The sequence below is a fragment of the Drosophila miranda genome (genome assembly GCF_003369915.1).
Source record: "Drosophila miranda strain MSH22 chromosome Y unlocalized genomic scaffold, D.miranda_PacBio2.1 Contig_Y3_pilon, whole genome shotgun sequence".
NCBI lineage: Eukaryota > Metazoa > Arthropoda > Insecta > Diptera > Drosophilidae > Drosophila > Drosophila miranda.
Window position 1 is genome coordinate 3,412,057 of NW_022881625.1, and position 19,499 is coordinate 3,431,555.

Here is a 19,499-nt window from a genome sequence, read left to right on the forward strand (position 1 = left end):
GAACCTTTACAGCGGCCTTGCTGTGCCTTGCCAAGAATCCGGAGAAGCAGGCCGTACTCCGAGAAGAGGTGATGAACGTTCTACCCGAGAAGGACTCCGAATTCACTGAGGCATCGATGAAGAACGTTCCCCTATCTACGTGCCTGCATCAAAGAGTCACAACGGATCTATCCTTTGGTCATCGGCAATGGCCGATTTCTCAATCGGGACAGCGTTTTGAGCGGATACCAAGTGCCAGCTGGTACCTGTGTGTCGATGGTTCCCCTGAGCTTGCTATCAAGCGAGGAGCACTTCCTCAAGGCTGCTGAGTTCCTGCCAGAACGTTGGATTCGTAACGCCACAGACTCCAACGGGCAATGCCCGGCAAATGACTTGAAGCTGAAGAATCCGTTTGTGTTCTTGCCCTTCGGATTTGGACCCCGGATGTGCGTTGGAAAGCGCATCGTGGACATGGAGCTCGAGCTGGGCATCGCTGGACTCATTCGGAACTTTAGCATCGAGTTCAATCATCCCACGGAGAACGCTTTCCGCTCCTCCCTGATCAATTTGCCCAACAGTAAACACATTTCTCATCCTAAATTATTGGCATGTGGCCATGTGGCGAATCCACGATGAGATTATTGGAATTTTTATTTGCGTTTATAGTTTGATTTTATTTTTTGTACCTTTATCTGTTTATCTCTGTTTAATTTATTTTCGATGTTGGCCCAATAAAAATTTAATTACCTTCAAGAAGGACAACCGAATAGCTGTCATAGAGAACGAAGTATTGATAATGGCATGGAAGAGGATCTACCTTTAAACATGTAAAACCTACAAACATAAACATCAATAAGGCTCTGAATTGTTGACATGGAAAGCTTACCTTTCCCAACAATTGAAGTGTTCATATCTCTTGGTAAGTGCTGTAGAACCTGTATATAATTGTTTACCAGCAAATTTATAATCAGTTGTGCAACTGATTAGATATCATATTTGCAAGTCATCATGATACTCAAACATTTTCTAGGGAATGGTGGGGTATATTTTATTTGACTTCGTTTAAAAAATGGAAAAAAATCCTATAGAAAATTGATTCCCTTAAAAGTTACAATCATTTGTGCGTTAAACATGGCGATGGAATAGCTATTAAAATATCGATAAACTGAACTTTAATTCCTGCACATCAAAAGTAATTCCATATTACTTATATTATGATTATACGAATGATTTTTCATCACTTTAATCAATTCCTGCAATGATTTCATTGCGTAATATTTATGCGAACTTTACCAAATCGCCTTTTCTGCGCCTCAGTTGAGTTTTGTTGCAGGCGAGTTAAGGTCATAGAAAAGGCAAAAATATGTTGAAAATCCGTAGTGGAATTGCCGTAGCTCACAAGCAAGTGGCGGCCGTCTCTTTCAGTGGAGGATAGAAGCTGGCAATGATTTGGTATGTAAAATGCCTCAATACGATCATTTCCAGCGCCGGCAGACCACAGCTGCTGCAGCTCTAACCCGAGACGATGCAGAGTGGCAGCAGGCGCGTCCCTTCAGGCAGGTGCCTCGGGCCAATTTGATATCTCTGATTCCCAAAATGTTCATGCCAGGGGGTAAATATAAGAACAAGGACTTGCGGAGTTGATAATGGCCATGCGCGAAGACTATGTCGTGTCTTCCGATCTATGGGTCTCGGCACCCGGTTGAGAGCGCAACTCCACGAGGAGCCTAGCGGCTCTCCCGCGTAACGTTTGGGTATCAACCTCAATGTGCAGCCTTGGAACTGCACAACCCGTGGTACCGATCTTAAGGACTCAGCTCGATCCTCCCTTTTAGCCCCGACCGGCCTGGATAGGGAATCCACCCATCCCGTGCGCCGCTTGCGCGTTCAGCAGCTGCTGTCGCCTGGAGAACGCCAGTCCGGCGAACCCGTCGAGAGTCCGCATTCTCTCCTGAGAAGCCGTCACATCGGAGAAGGTCCAGTCGCCATCCGTGTACTGCACTCCAAGTCCATCGAGGTCTCGCAAGTCTGCATAGAGGGACAAGCACATAGGAAGTGCTGCCAATCCTCGCGTTCTGCGCCGCATAGACATGCTGGCGTGTCGCTAAGGCTTCTTCCATGCAGAAATGCATTGAGCGATCCGTGGCCCGTCAGCAGGAACCCAGCGCGCAGCGTGAAGCCAAACCTTCGTTCCCTGTAGACGAAGCCTGCGTTCGGGATGAAGCGGTGCGTCACCCGGCCTGGGGAGTCACCATCATCCCATCTGCGTTGCCACTCGCACAACAGGCCTTCGTCTAGTCGCGCCATCTTCTGCTTCCAGCTAAGATTTGCCAAATCTTCGCCGTACAGCCAATCGCTCTCCTCCAGCGGGTAGTCACGCTTTAGTTTGAAGCTGATTTCCAGGCGTCTGGCAACCAGATCAAACGGGGGGGGCTCCAGCTAGTACTTGCAGCGCCATGGTGGACACTGTTCGGCATACCGGTAGGCATCCAATCAGGATGATCCTTTGGCACGCAAGCAGATGCCTCCTGGCAACCACTTGCGTCGTCGTCACGACAGACCAAACCGAGGCACCAAATAGTGCGCAGGGCACCATGAGTCCCCAGTCAACCCGCAGTACGCGCGACAATGCCCCTACGACTCCGGTCAGCTTATCACGCAAGCCCGTGATGTGCGGGAGAAAACTCAACCGCTCGCCGACCGTGATGCCCAGGTACCGATACTTGCGCTTATATGGCAGGCTTGCTCCAGCAAACCGTACCACTGGCGGCCGTCTAAGTATGCCTTTGAGCAGCATGATCGCCGTCTTGCTAGTTGAAACGGCAACGCCGACTTCAACTCCCCAAGCGCCTACGATGGACATTAACTCACCTCCTTTTTGTTCGAGCTCTGATCGGGCATTCCCTTCGATGAGGAGGCGCAAGTCGTCAGCATACGCGCTGAGCGCACCAAGGGGCTCTAAGCGCTGGAGCAACACGTCCATTAAGATGTTCCATATAAATGGACCACTTATGGACCCTGCGGGCAACCTCGTGTCACCGGAACAGTGGCTACTCCATGCCTACTGACGATGCTCGCACTCCGGCCGGAGAAGAAACTTCGCCACAAGCTTGCTTCTCGGCATCCCAGCTCAAGGAGGCGGCGTAGTGCAGCATTTCACTCGACGTTGTCGAAGGCTCCCTTGAAGTCCACGAAGACTCCGAGCACGTATTTCGACCGGCTGGCCGAAACAGTACTCACGACGTGTTTCCAAGCATCCTCCACACAACGTCCTTGGCGAAAGCCAAATTGCCATCTGCAGCCATCCGGAATGGTGTCCTTCAGACGATTCACCATGATGCCCTCAAGCACTTTGCCCAGCACTGCAACAGACAGATACCCCGATATGAGGTAGGATCGGTCCGGTCCTTATCGGGTCCTTCAGAAGTGGAACCACCTAGGATGCTTCCATTCCGTTGGGAAATACCCTGTCTACAGGCAGCGGGAATACATCGCTGTCATGTGCTGAGGGATGGCACGCCACAATGCCTTGCAAATGGCACCTGTGATGCCGTCCATGCCGGGAGAGAGTCTGCTCTTCAACCTGGCGACGCATGCATCAACATCGAAAGCTTCGAGGGCTGGTGGAGCCTCGATCGGATGGCAATGTGTGCATTCGACTCCGCAACAGGAAAGAAGTTGCAAAGGAGCACACCCGCACAGTCGCGCCATGTTGCGACCAGCCTACCATCCGTACGAAGGCATCCAATCTCCGCGCTCTTTTTGCGGCCTCGGCAAATCCTGTAGACGTGCCCCCACGGATCATCTCTGTTCTCTCCCACGAAGCGTCGCCAGTTGTCTTCCTTCGATCTCAGGATGAGCTTCTTGTACTGCGCTGAGAAGATCCTCAACGCGAGCACAAGTTCCTCTGCTGCGTCGGTCTCGTGCCGACGAGCGTCCTGGAGCCTTCGCCTCAGTCTCCTGACCTCTCGGCGTTTGGAGTGTAGTTCGGCAGTCCACCAAACTACTTTTCTCGCGGCTCTCGTGTGCTGCGTCCCAGCACTCTGTCGCACACACTGTGCACTACAGAGCGCAGTGCAGACACTTGGTTGTCCAACGGCGATTCGGCGGTGTCTTCCGGTAATTCGGCTGTCTCCCCTTACCACTTCCTCCTCGAACAATCGCCAGCGGCGCATTGGAAAGCTTCCAGACGGCACAGGAGCAATGGGCTCAACTGCGTCGTTTGGGTCAGTCGTCACCACAACATGGATCATGTTGTGATCGCTGGTGTCCCATTCCTTCACTTCCCAATCGTATGTGGCCACATAGTCGCAGCTTGGTTGACGATTGTCACATCGATATCGCTTTGGCCTCTACGGTTATCGAATGTAAACACCCGACTGGCTTCATGAGCACGCCGGCTCTCATCTCGGTTATCCACTCAGACAGCAGCTCACCCCGTGCATAGTTAGCTTGCCCCCGATTATGTCCGGAGAGCTTGCTAAACCACGCTGGGGATACTGCGTTCGCGTCGAGCCCAAAGATGACAGGAGTGCGGCTGCCCAGCAGCAGCACCGCATCTAAGTACCTGAGGTACGGCGCCAAGTCGGTGTCGAATTGGCAGTACACGGAGCATAGGAAGATTGAGCCGAATCTTCCCGTAACTCTGACGCATACTCCAAAATCCGTGGTAAGGGGCTCCATTGGCATGCAGATGGCGTCCGGTTCGTCGACGATGATAGCAGCTTTTCCTCGGCGGTCCTGGAATACTCGCATTCCAGAAGGAAGGCCGGTAATCCGCCCTGCTCCATCGACGTACGGCTCCTGGACCAGTGCGAACTGACGGCCAGAGCTGCGCATGATGGCTCCGAGTTCCATCACAGCCGCTCGGCCACGGCCACAATTAGCTTGGATGAAGCTAAACATTAATGTCTAGCTTGCACACTCGCCAGTACCGCTGCGTAGATCGGGCACGCCGCTGACAGCATGGAATGTGCTGCAGGGTACCCCTTGAAGCGGCAGTTGCGGCAGTCCACGGGGTTGGGACACCGTGCAACGTTGTGGCCGTTCAGTCCACACCGGTGGCACACGTTCTCCTTTAGGCGACAATTGCGACACCTTGTGGTCAAAGCCTGCACATCTGTGGCAGGCGTATGTTCGGACCAAGGAGCGGCAGCGGCATCTAAACCACTTTATGTACACGCATTCGTGCAACGCCTCCTGTGCCTTCGCGTCGACCTCTAGCGTCACGTTGATCGTGGCGCCGTGACCGACCAGGGTTTACTGCCCAGGTGAACCGACTTTTTAAATTCCGCGGCAGTCATGGTCTCCTCCAGGTTCTTCGCGAAGAGCTCCTCCATGAACTCTTCAGGTGTGATCGACGTGTCCACGTCATACACCACGACCTGAGGCTTGGTCTCCGGCCTCTTCTTGACCACCAGTCCTGCTTCGGTGAATTTGCTGCTGGCCACTACCTTCCTCAGTTCGCTCACTGAAGGGGTGCGAATAATCGCTCCTCCGCTCTTCAGCTCGCGAACCTCGTTGGCGCGGACTCCAAGTGCCGGCACCACGGTCTTCTTTACTCGCTCCACAAGCTCCTTGCTGGTCTCCTCCGGGTTCTTGCTCCTTATTAGAGCAGACCAGGTATCCCTAGGCCTTGGGATCGGTGCAGCGACGGCGCTCGGTGGGGCATTCCTGGGAAGGCTGTCGCATACGCAGCGGTTGTGACGGCGGTGGTGCCCTGTGGGCAGCAGCAGCGGGTCTCGGTGGAGGCGGCATCCTTGCCCTCTCCTCCAGGCGCACCTTTTCTCCAGCCAGGGCCATGACCAACTCGTCGTACCGGTTGGTAGCAACGAGGATTCCCATGGAAGCCTCTGGCGGCATCAGCCCCTTCAGCACAGCCTCGTTCACCGCCATCCTGATCGCAGACATTTCCGCGATGATGGCCGAGTAGCCTGCCGCGACAATGCCAGTTGCGGGCATGTGGCAGCGGCAGGCGCGTAGGTGGCAGCGGCAGCGCAGCAGCGCCAGAGGTGCCTGGAGCCTCCTCAAAGGGGAGCGATGGTGGCGGCGATCTCTCGGCAGGGATCGGCAGCTCTCCGGCTAGCCCAATCCCAAGCCCGATCTTTTTGGCTCCCTTTTTGGCGGCTGAGGACTTCGGCCGACTCCGCCTGCGGGCGGAACGCTCGACGACGAGCTCGCCCCTACACTAGCCAGGCTAGTGTCGCTGGCGTCGGCCTCCGTATCCACTTCCATGCCCGGCGAGTTGTGGCTCCCTCTATTGGCGTGACTCGACACTAAACGGCACTAGTGGAGACGCGAACCAAAAGTCTCAGCGGAGACACGAACCGCAAGTTCTGGCGGAGACTAAAACCGAAAGTTTTAGCAGGGACACCAACCGAAAAGCTCCGAACTCAAGCCAAAGCTTCGAACTCGAACGTGCTGACGAACTATTCCGACTTGTTGTCGAACTATTCGCACTTGTGGACGAACTAAGGTTCCGCACGTGGCTGTTTTTAGCGTTTATTTTACAAATATTAATTTGCAAATAGCTGCTCTGTTTTTTCACCAAATTAACCCGCGATTTCACTGGCGAACAGCGCGTGATCTCGCGGCAATTTTAATATATTTTCCACTTGGAAAAATCACTTTTTACTTTACTCTAACGACGGTATAGCGGACCGCTTGAAAAACACGTCTGCTTCGAGTGGCAGTCAAAAAGCAACTGAGAGTGGCATATCAGCAGTCATTTAATTAGCTGTTTCAGATTCCGATTGCTTTTTGGGACTTTTGCTTACGTTAAAGCGCGCTTTCCACACCTCTGCCTCCGCCGCCGTTCTAAAGGGAAACTGTAGAATCTGATTTACGACTCTCCTCCAACTTCAAGTATTTCCCCTCTGCCAGCGTGCCAGTTGTACGCCAGCGTCGACGCTTTGGTTATCTCATGCAGAGCAATTTGTCAAGCCAAATAACGGTCTGCGTGTCAGTTTCAGTTCCATTTTTTGCAATCACGGAGAACAGAACAGAACACAACAATGTCCAAGGGATCGGTCCTACCACAGTAATAAACATGACTTGTATGGGCGCCTCAATCGGCTGGTCCGAAATTTGTAATTTCGAGTTCTTTAAGAGATTTACTAACTAATTTCAGCTGTAAATAAAGAAGCATTAGTGTACAGCTTATAATTCTTTAACATTGACATGCGTTTTCGCACAAAATGTTCTTTGGACGCCAGTGACAGCTCTGCCATTCAATATTTCATTTTTGCTAGCGCGTCTCGCCAATTTTCCGCAATAAATTCCACCAGCAAAGCTATCAACAAATATCTGTCAGGCCACAAACCTTCTATATTGTACTTTAGAAAAGTAATATTTGTTAAAGTGAGCGTGTGAGTGCTGGATTCGAATCTACGGAAGTCCTTTTCGTTTGTGCTGTGCGTTGTTTTTTTGCTTGGCTACTGCTGTCCCCTGTATACGCCCTTGCGTATAACAATACAAATACGCAACATCAATAATTAATGACCCGACTAGCGACACGCATGCGCAACACAATTATGAAAAATACAAGTCTCTGTGCGCATGCACCGATTATGGTTGCAGTTGGACATGCCGTGCCATGAATCGTCTACGAAGATAAGGCAAGATAAAGAAGTGGAATCGCCTCTCCAAGAAGAATCGCGACCTGCCACAGCTGCACGGCTGGGCAGGCAGTAAGTCGGCAGGCAACAGTCCCACTGAAACGCTGCAGCAACAAATTGATGCAGGCTTTCTGATGCACCTGGAGGAGCTCAAAGAGTTTCTTATGCTGGAGAAAGTAAGTGACAGGGAGAGTCCGGAAAATTGAATTATTCTAAATGCGGGAAATGCTATTCTGCAGATCTCACCCAGAAGACTATTTCGCAAGACAGGAGCCGTTCCAGGCAGAACGAGCTACGAATGCACATACAGCACGACCAGCCCTTGGATTGGAACTGACAGGATTCTCGCTCACGACTGTGCCACTGTTTTTTAAGAGCTTTCTGCCGAGCTGCCAGAGCCTTGCTTACAGACGCCCACTATCCAGCACATCTTCAGATAGCGCCGCTTAGCAGGCATTAATGGGGGGTCAGGTGGCCGGCTACCGCAGAGCGCCAACAACATCTTCTCAACTCGTGCAGCTGCTCCTTCTCCTGCTCCCCGAAGAGCATCGCGTTTACTGCAGCACATTATTAAAATGCTCCATTCGGTGGCAGCGCGTGAGGAGAGCAACAAGATGTCCGCGGAGAATTTGGCCATCTTGTTACACCGCACCTGATTTGCCCCAGCAAATGCCGCCTGAGCGCTCCACTATACGCGAAGAAGATGTCCAGCATTGTGTCTACATGATTCAGCAGGGTCTGGAAATCTTCGAAGTTCCCGGAAAGCTAGCCACCGATATCGGGCTACTTTCTTGAGCGCAAACGCAAAAAACCATGTCACCGAGCAAACCCTTGAAGAATCCATCTCGACGACTCGACGGTCAACACGGTGTACACTTTTGTAGATCGTGCCGCCACGGCAGCGGCAAACAACAGCAATTACACGGACACTGCACTGGCGCAGCTGTACGCGCACATTCAGAGCCTTCCGGAGTCCTCCAAGAAGCGTCGCCTCATCAAGCAGCTTAACAAGCAAAACGACAAGGTAGCACATTGTCTCCACTCCGTTGCGTTCCTTGGGACACAGCTCATTGATTCCACTCGCTCCTTTCAGGCACACCGCTGCAGGTCATCGCGAGGAGCTCCAGCGTGCCATAAGGGAGCATCACGAGAAGCATGATGCCAAAATGATGCGCGCATGGAGGAGCAGAGCGTAAGAAGTAGAAATCCATATGGATCACTGCACCCACCGTTTCTTATATAACACATTCGATCATCCTGCAGCTATGCCATAAATGCGCTAAACTAAACTGTAAACACTTTGATGCGACTAATAAAACTTAATGTACCCAAAGCACTAATCCATTCTGAATAGATGATGGAAATCTTAAATTATCGTCAACCATGCTTGTGGTATGTGCAGTCCATACTGAAACAAAAAGAATTTATCAGGAAAAACACCTCTATTGCATTAACACAAAACAAAACCGTGCAAAGCATTTCCCAGTGAACACTTGAAATGTCAACCCATATCAAACGATAGACGATTATCAGCAGCAGCCGCTCCACTTCGCTGCCACCTGTTGAAATGGTCCACTGCCCGTTCGATCCCTCCACACGCGTATACAAATTCAAATCCAAACGATCAACATCAATGAGGACGCCACTTTCCTGATAACTTGACCGCCATGTGACCGTTGAATAGAATTTGTCACAGTTTAGAAACCTACCTACATGTGTTTTCGCGTGATGAGTACGATATGTGTATAAGAGCCAGATTAATGCTCTCCAGGCATTTACGCCATTCAATATTTTTAGGTAATGCTATTATCTACTTTCACACGATGCAATAAATAAAAAATGCCCGAAATGAACCTACGCCGAAAATGAAATACTCTTGTAAGTGAATTCCACATAGAATATTGATTCTAGAATTGAAGTATCCTGCATGCATTGCTCCTAAAGTCAGATGACCAATAAATCTGTATCTTTAAATGGATGTTGGCTCCCACGCAACATTCCCAACCATCTATATTTGTACTTATGTATGAGCGTATAGTGATATTAAAGCACATCCAGTACAAATTATATTCTGGCTGATTTTCCTATAGCAGATATATAATTTTGCGTATCCGATACTATTCGAAAGAAACCTTTCACGAAAGATATAAAGTGCCTAAGTTCCGCGCAAACAGTATAATCAGTAGCTCCAGATAGCCGACTGAGCGAACGATTGTTATAAGCACTTGATTGTTCTATAACAATAGCGGTTGTGTATTGGGGGGTGGAGTGGCGTGCATATCAGCAGAATGAATCTATCTCTCAGCTTTATTTACGTGGCGGTTCTCAGAGGATTTCAACCACGCGTCTAAGTTTATTTGCAGCTTAGCCCGATTAGTGCGAAATATACATATATCACGCCATCACGCACCACGCTACATACCAGAACCTGGACGATGCGCCAGTTAGCGCCCTAAAAAGAAGCTATAGCTATTACATAGCGCTCTTCGTACCAATTGAAAGTATCCTGTCGCATACAATCCCCCTTGGTGAGGCGAGGTTATCTAACACGTCTTCCATCTATGGGTCTCGCACCCGTGAGAGCGGCAAACTCCACGAGGAGCCTACGGCTATCCCCGCTAACGTTTGTATCAACCACAGCCACCACGATACTCCCACTAGGGCCGACCTCAATGCAGCCTTGGAACTGCACAACCGTGTACCATCTTAAGGACTCAGCTCGATCCTCCCTTTTAGCCCGACCGCCGATAGGAATCCACCAGCCCGTGCGGCCTTGCCGTTCGCAGCTGCTTCGCCTGGAGAACGCCAGTCCGGCGAACCCGTCGAGATCCGCATTCTCTCCTGAGAAGCCGTCACATCGGAGAAGTCCAGTCGCCATCCGTGTACTGCACTCCAAGTCCATCGAGGTCTCGCAATCTGCATAGAGGGACAAGCACATAGAAGTGCTGCCAATCCTCCGTCTGCGCCGCATAGACAGCTGCTGTCCTAAGGCTTCATCCATGCAGAAATGCATTGACACCTGCCCGTCACAGAACCCAGCGCGCACGTACCCAAACCTCGTTCCTGTAACAAGCCTCGTTCCATAACCTGCGTCACCCACCTCAGCACCATCATCCCATCTGCTTGCCACTCGCACAACAGCCTCTCAGTCCTAGTCGCGCCATCTTCTGACTTCCAGCTAGATTTGCCAAATACTTCGCCCCCCCCCCCACAGCCAATCCGCCTCCCTCCCTCCCACGGTAGACTCCACGCTTTAGTTTGCATACTCCATCTCGCCGAGGCGTAGTGCAGCATTCCACTCGACGTTGTCGAAGCTCCCTTGAAGTCCACGAAGACTCCGAGCACGTATTTCGACCGGCTGGCCGAAAACAGTACTCTCGACGTGTTTCCAAGCATCCTCCACACAACGTCCTTGGCGAAAGCCAAATTGCCATCTGCAGCCATCCGGAATGGTGTCCTTCAGACGATTCACCATGATGCCCTCAAGCACTTTGCCCAGCACTGGCAACAGACAGATACCCCGATATGAGATAGGATCGGTCCGGTCCTTATCGGGTCCTTCAGAAGTGGAACCACCCTAGGATGCTTCCATTCCGTTGGGAAATACCCTGTCTACAGGCAGCGGGAATACATCGCTGTCATGTGCTGAGGGATGGCACGCCACAATGCCATACAAATGGCACCTGTGATGCCGTCCATGCCGGGAGAGCGTCTGCTCTTCAACCTGGCGACGCATGCATCAACCTCGAAAGCTTCGAGGGCTGGTGGAGCCTCGATCGGATGGCAATGGTGCATTCGACTCCGCAACAGGAAAGAAGTTGCAAAGGAGCACACCCGCACAGTCGCGCCATGTTGCGACCAGCCACCATCCGTACGAAGGCATCCAATCTCCGCGCTCTTTTTGCGGCCTCGGCAAATCCTGTAGACGTGCCCCATGGATCATCTCTGTTCTCTCCACGAAGCGTCGCCAGTTGTCTTCCTTCGATCTCAGGATGAGCTTCTTGTACTGCGCTGAGAAGATCCTCAACGCGAGCACAAGTTCCCTGCTGCGTCGGTCTCGTGCCGACGAGCGTCCTGGAGCCTTCGCCTCAGTCTCCTGACCTCTCGGCGTTTGGAGTGTAGTTCGGCAGTCCACCAAACTACTTTTCTCGCGGCTCTCGGTGTGCTGCGTCCCAGCACTCTGTCGCACACACTGTGCACTACAGAGCGCAGTGCAGACACTTGGTTGTCCAACGGCGATTCGGCGGTGTCTTCCGGTAATTCGGCTGTCTCCCTTACCACTTCCTCCTCGAACAATCGCCAGCGCGCATTGGAAAGCTTCCAGGACGCACAGGAGCAATGGCTCAACTGCGTCGTTCGGGTCAGTCGTCACCACAACATGGATCATGTTGTGATCGCTGGTGTCCCATTCCTTCACTTCCCAATCGTATGTGGCCCACATAGTCGCAGCTTGGTTGACGATTGTCACATCGATATCGCTTTGGCCTCTACGGTTATCGAATGTAAACACCCGACTGGCTTCATGAGCACGCCGGCTCTCATCTCGGTTATCCACTCAGACAGCAGCTCACCCCGTGCATAGTTAGCTTGCCCCGATTATGTCCGGAGAGCTTGCTAAACCACGCTGGGGATACTGCGTTCGCGTCGAGCCCAAAGATGACAGGAGTGCGGCTGCCCAGCAGCAGCACCGCATCTAAGTACCTGAGGTACGGCGCCAAGTGTCGAATTGGCAGTACACGGAGCATAGGAAGATTGAGCCGAATCTTCCCGTAACTCTGACGCATACTCCAAAATCCGTGGTAAGGGATCCATTGGCATGCAGATGGCGTCCGGTTCGTCGACGATGATAGCAGCTTTTCCTCGGCGGTCCTGGAATACTCGCATTCCAGAAGGAAGGCCGTAATCCGCCCTGCTCCATCGACGTACGGCTCCTGGACCAGTGCGAACTGACGGCCAGAGCTGCGCATGATGGCTCCGAGTTCCATCACAGCCGCTCGGCCACGGCCACAATTAGCTTGGATGAAGCTAAACATTAATGTCTAGCTTGCACACTCGCCAGTACCGCTGCGTAGATCGGGCACGCCGCTGACAGCATGGAGTGTGCTGCAGGTACCCCTTGAAGCGGCAGTTGCGGCAGTCCACGGGGTTGGGACACCGTGCAACGTTGTGGCCGTTCTGTCCACACCGGTGCACACGTTCTCCTTTAGGCGACATTGCGACACCTTGTGGTCAAAGCCTGCACATCTGTGGCAGGCGTATGTTCGGACCAAGGAGCGGCAGCGGCATCTAAACCACTTTATGTACACGCATTCGTGCAACGCCTCCTGTGCCTTCGCGTCGACTCTAGCGTCACGTTGATCGTGGCGCCGTCGGTGACCGACCAGGGTTTACTGCCCAGGTGAACCGACTTTTTTAAATTCCGCGGCAGTCATGTCTCCTCCAGGTTCTTCGCGAAGAGCTTCTCCATGAACTCTTCAGGTGTGATCGACGTGTCCACGTCATACACCACGACCTGAGCTTGGTCTCCGGCCTCTTCTTGACCACCAGTCCTGCTTCGGTGAATTTGCTGCTGGCACTACCTTCCTCAGTTCGCTCACTGAAGGGGTGCGAATAATCGCTCCTCCGCTCTTCAGCTCGCGAACCTCGTGGGCGCGGACTCCAAGTGCCGGCACCACGGTCTTCTTTACTCGCTCCACAAGCTCCTTGCTGGTCTCCTTCGGGTTCTTGCTCCTTATTAGAGCAGACCAGGTATCCCTCTAGGCCTTGGGATCGGTGCAGCGACGGCGCTCGGTGCGGGCAGGCCTGGGAAGGCTGTCGCATACGCAGCGGTTGTGACGGCGGTGGTGCCCGTGTGGCAGCAGAAGCGGGTCTCGGTGGAGGCGGCATTCTTGCCCTCTCCTCCAGGCGCACCTTTTCTCCAGCCAGGCCATGACCAACTCGTCGTACCGGTTGGTAGCGACGAGGATTCCCATGGAAGCCTCTGGCGGCATCAGCCCCTTCAGCACAGCCTCGTTCACCGCCATCCTGATCGCAGACATTTCCGCGATGATGGCCGAGTAGCCTGCCGCGACAATGCCAGTTGCCGGGCATGTGGCAGCGGCAGCGGCGGTGGCGGCAGCGGTGGTGGCAGCGATGGTGGCAGCGATGGTAGCAGCGGCGGCAGATGTACTGGCAGCGGTGGTGGCAGCGGCAGCGGCAGCACCAGAGGTGCCTGGAGCCTCCTCAAAGGGGAGCGATGGTGGCGGCGATCTCTCGGCAGGGATCGGCAGCTCTCCGGCTATCCCAATCCCAAGCCCGATCTTTTTGTCTCCCTTTTTGGCGGCTGAGGACTTCGGCCGACTCCGCCTGCGGGCGGGAACGCTCGACGACGAGCTCGCCCCTACACTAGCCAGGCTAGTGTCGCTGGCGTCGGCCACCGTATCCACTTCCATCCCCGGCGAGTTGTGGCTCCCTCTATTGTGTGACTCGACACTAAACGGCACTAGTGATACGCGAACCAAAAGTCTCAGCGGAGACACGAACCGCAAGTTCTAGCGGAGACTAAAACCGAAAGTTTTAGCAGGGACACCAACCGAATCTCCGAACTCAAGCCAAAGCTTCGAACCAAAGCTTCAAACTCGAACGTGCTGACGAACTATTCCGACTTGTTGTCGAACTATTCGCACTTGTGGACGAACTAAGGTTCCGCACGTGGCTGTTTTTAGCGTTTATTTTACAAATATTAATTTGCAAAATAGCTGCTCTGTTTTTTCACCAAATTAACACGCGATTTCACTGGCGAACAGCGCGTGATCTCGCGGCAATTTTAATATATTTTCCACTTGGAAAAATCACTTTTTACTTTACTCGAACGACGGTATAGCGGACCGCTTGAAAAACACGTCTGCTTCGAGTGGCAGTCAAAAAGCAACTGAGAGGTGGCATATCAGCAGTCATTTAATTAGCTGTTTCAGATTCCGATTTCTTTTTGCGGACTTTTGCTTACGTTAAAGCGCGCTTTCCACACCTCTGCCTCCGCCGCCGTTCTAAAGGAAAACTGTAGAATCTGATTTACGACTCTCTCCAACTTCAAGTATTTCCCCCTCTGCCAGCGTGCCAGTTGTACGCCAGCGTCGACGCTTTGGTTATCTCATGCAGGGCAATTTGTCAAGCCAAATAACGGTCTGCGTGTCAGTTTCAGTTCCATTTTTTGCATCACGGAGAACAGAACAGAACACAACATGTCCAAGGGATCGGTCCTACCACAGTATATAGCGGTTTATCGCCAGCTTTGGCGCCATGTGTATGGGCGCCTCAATCGGCTGGTCCGAAATTTGTAATTTCGAGTTCTTTAAGAGATTTACTAACTAATTTCAGCTGTAAATAAAGAAGCATTAGTGTACAGCTTATAATTCTTTAACATTGACATGGCGTTTTCGCACAAAATGTTCTTTGGACGCCAGTGACAGCTCTGCCAGTTCAATATTTCAATTTTTGCAGCGCGTCTCGCCCAATTTTCCGCAATTAAATTCCACCAGCAAAGCTATCAACAAATATGCTGTTAGGCCACAAACCTTCTATATTGTACTTTTAGAAAAGTAATATTTGTTAAAGTGGCGTGTGCTGTATACGTTTAACAGCAATGTTAAAGAATTATAAGCTGCACACTAATGCTTCTTTATTTACAGCTGAAATTAGTTAGTAAATCTCTTAAAGAACTCGAATTACAAATTTCGGACCAGCCGATTGAGGCGCCATACACATGGCGCCAAAGCTGGCCGATAAACCGGCTATATACTGTGGTAAGACCGATCCCTTGGACATGTTGTGTTCTGTTCTGTTTCCGTGATGCAAAAAATGGAACTGAAACTGACACGCAGACCGTTATTTGGCTTGACAAATTGCCCTGCATGAGATAACCAAAGCGTCGACGCTGGCGTACAACTGGCACGCTGGCAGAGGGGAAATACTTGAAGTTAGAGAGAGTCGTAAATCAGATTCTACAGTTTCCCTTTAGAACGGCGGCGGAGGCAGAGGTGTGGAAAGCGCGCTTTAACGTAAGCAAAAGTCCCCAAAAGCAATCGGAATCTGAAACAGCTAATTAAATGACTGCTGATATGCCACCGCCACCTCCACCCACCCCCAATACACACACCCGCCTATTGTTATAAGAACAATCAAGTGCCTCTATAACAATCCGTTCGCTGCCAGTCGGCTATCTGGAGCTACTGATTATACTTTTGCGCGGAACTTAGGCACTTTATATTTCATCTTGCTACGCTACGAAAATGGTATTTATTACACACAGATTGATCGGATCACCGCAAAATTATATATCTGCTATAGGAAACATCAGCCAGAACTATAATTTGTACTGGATCGTGCTTTAATATCACTATACGCTCATACATAAGTACCAAATATAGATGGTTGGGTATGTTGCGTGGGGAGCCCAACATCCATTTTGAAAGATACAGATTTATTGTCATCTGCTTTAGGAGCACATGCATGCAGGATACTTCCAATTCTAGAAATCCATATATTTATGTGAATTCCACTTACAAGAGTATTTCATTTTCGGCGTAAGCTTCATTTCCGGGGCATTTTTGGGGGGGCATTTTATTGCATCGTGTGAAAGTAGATAATAGCATTACCTACCAAAATAATTGAATGGGCGTAAATCGCCTGGAGAGCATCTAATCTGGCTCTTAACACACATCATCGTACTTATCACGCCGAAAACACATGTAGGTAGGTTTCTAAACTGTGACAAAATTCCTATTCCAACGGTCACATGGCGGTCAAGTTATCAGGAAGTGGCGTCCTCATTGATGTTGATCGTTTGGATTTGAAGGAGGAGCATCGAACGGGCAGTGGACACATTCAACCAGGTGCAGCGAAGTGGAGCGGCTGGCCTGCTGATAATCGTCTAACGTTTGATATGGGTTGAACATTTCAAGTGTTCCACTGGGGAGAATCCGCTTTGCACCCGGTTCCTTGTTTTGTGTTAATGCAATAGAGGTGTTTTTCCCTAGATAACATTCTATTTTGTTTCAAGTATGGCACTGCACATACACACAAGCCATGGTTCGACGATAATTTACAGATAATTTCCACTCATCATATCCTCAGAATGGATTAGTGCTTTGGGTACATTCAAGTCTTTATTACGTCGCATACAAAAGTGTTTACAGTTTCAGTTTACCCGCATTTATGGCATAGCTGCAGGATGATCGAAATGGTGTTATATAACGAAACGGCTGGGTGCAGTGATCCATATGGATTTCTACTTCTTACGCTCTGCCTCCTCCATGGCGCGCATCATTTTGGCATCATGCTTCTCGTGATGCTCCCTTATGGCACGCTGGAGCTCCTCGCGATGACCTGCAGCGGTGTGCCTGAAAGGAGCGAGTGGAATCAATGAGCTGTGTCCCAAAGGAACGCAACGGAGTGGAGACAATGTGCTACCTTGTCCGTTTTGCTTGTTAAACTGCTTGATGAGGCGACGCTTCTTGGAGGACTCCGGAAGGCTCTGAATGTGCGCGTACAGCTGCGCCAGTGCAGTGTCCGTGTAATTGCTGTTGTTTGCCGCTGCCGTGGCGGCACGATCTACAAAAGTGTACACCTTGTTGACCGTCGAGTCGTCCGAGATGGATTCTTCAAGGGTTTGCTCCGGTGACATGGTTTTTTTTTGCGTTTGCGCTCAAGAAAGTACGCCCGAATATCGGTGGCTAGCTTTCGGGAACTTCGAAGATTTCCAGACCCTGCTGAATCATGTAGGACACAATGCTGGACATCTTCTTCGCCGTATAGTGGAGCGCCTCAGGCGGCATTTGCCTGGGGCAAATCAGGTGCGGTGTAAACAAGATGGCCAAATTCTCCGCGGACATCTTGTTGCTCTCCTCACGCGCTGCCACCGAATGGAGCATTTTAATAATGTGCTGCAGTAACTCGCGATGCTCTTCGGGGAGCAGGAGAAGGAGCAGCTGCACCGAGTTGAGAAGATGTTGTTGGCGCTCTGCGGTAGCCGCCACCTGACCCCCCATTAATGCCTGGCTAAGCGGCGCTATCTGAAGATGTGCTGGATAGTGGGCGTCTGTAAGCAAAGGCTCTGGCAGCTCGGCCAGAAAGCTCTTAAAAACAGTGGCACAGTCGTGAGCCGAGAATCCTGTCAGTTCCAAATCCAAGGGCTGGTCGTGCTGTATGTGCATTCGTAGCTTGTTCTGCCTGGAAACGGCTCCTGTCTTGCGAAATAGTCCCTCCTGGGTGAGATCTGCATAATAGCATTTCCGCATTTATTATAATTTAATTTTCCGGACTCTCCCTGTCACTTACTCTTCTCCAGCATAAGAAACTCTTTGAGCTCCTCCAGGTGCATCAGAAAGCCTGCATCAATTTGTTGCTGCAGCGTTTCAGTGGGACTGTTGCCCGCCGACTTACTGCCTGCCCCAGCCGTGCAGCCTGTGGCAGGTCCGCGATTCTTCTTGGAGAGGCGATTCCACTTCTTTATCTTGCCCTTATCTTCGTAGACGATTTCATGGCACGGCATGTCGAACCTGCAACCCATAAATCGGTAAGCACTATATTTCGATGGGATGGCAGCGTCGCTCGTGGCAACTTACTCGTCGGTGTTTAGTTCCAGCTCGGATGAGAGGTGCATGCGCACCAGAGACTTGTATTTTTCATAATTGCTGTTGCGCATGCGTGTCGCTAGGTCGCGGTCATTAAATTCATTGATGTTGGCGTATTCCATGTCCATTGTTATACGCAAGGGCGTATACAGGGCGACAGCAGTAGCCAAAGCAACAAAACAACAAAAGCACAGCACAAACGAAAAGGACTTCCGTAGATTCGAATCCCAGCACTCACACGCTCACTTTAACAAATATTACTTTTCTAAAAGTACAATATAGAAGGTTTGTGCCCTGACAGCATATTTGTTGATAGCTTTGCTGGTGGAATTTAATTGCGGAAAATTGGGCGAGACGCGCTGCAAAAATTGAAATATTGAACTGGCAGAGCTGTCACTGGCGTCCAAAGAACATTTTGTGCGAAAACGCCATGTCAATGTTAAAGAATTATAAGCTGTACACTAATGCTTCTTTATTTACAGCTGAAATTAGTTAGTAAATCTCTTAAAGAACTCGAAATTACAAATTTCGGACCAGCCGATTGAGGCGCCCATACACATGGCGCCAAAGCTGGCCGATAAACCGGCTATATACTGTGGTAGGACCGATCCCTTGGACATGTTGTGTTCTGTTCTGTTCTCCTGATGCAAAAAATGGAACTGAAACTGACACGCAGACCGTTATTTGGCTTGACAAATTGCCCTGCATGAGATAACCAAAGCGTCGACGCTGGCGTACAACTGGCACGCTGGCAGAGGGGGAAATACTTGAAGTTGGAGAGAGTCGTAAATCAGATTCTACAGTTTCCCTTTAGAACGGCGGCGGAGGCAGAGGTGTGGAAAGCGCGCTTTAACGTAAGCAAAAGTCCCCAAAAAGCAATCTGAATCTGAAACAGCTAATTAAATGACTGCTGATATGCCACGCCACCTCCACCCACCCCCAATACACACACCCCGCCTATTGTTATAAGAACAATCAAGTGCCTCTATAACAATCCGTTCGCTGCCAGTCGGCTATCTGGAGCTACTGATTATACTTTTGCGCGGAACTTAGGCACTTTATATTTCATCTTGCTACGCTACGAAAATGGTATTTATTACACACAGATTGAATCAGTATCGGATCACCGCAAAATTATATATCTGCTATAGGAAACATCAGCCAGAACTATAATTTGTACTGGATCGTGCTTTAATATCACTATACGCTCATACATAAGTACCAAATATAGATGGTTGGGTATGTTGCGTGGGGAGCCCAACATCCATTTTGAAAGATACAGATTTATTGGTCA

The 19,499-nt window shown here is 50.8% G+C and overlaps 1 protein-coding gene and 1 pseudogene across 1 annotated transcript; one reads left to right on the forward strand and one right to left on the reverse strand.

Moving 5' to 3' along the window:
* Positions 1-133: 133 nt before the first annotated feature.
* Positions 134-615, forward strand: LOC117194584 (probable cytochrome P450 12a5, mitochondrial). Its single transcript, XM_033399122.1, has one exon. It carries the CDS (start codon positions 256-258, stop codon positions 613-615), a length of 360 nt encoding a protein of 119 aa, XP_033255013.1. The 5' UTR covers positions 134-255.
* A 16,097-nt stretch (positions 616-16,712) lies between these two features.
* Positions 16,713-18,447, reverse strand: LOC117194585 (annotated as a pseudogene).
* Positions 18,448-19,499: the final 1,052 nt, after the last annotated feature.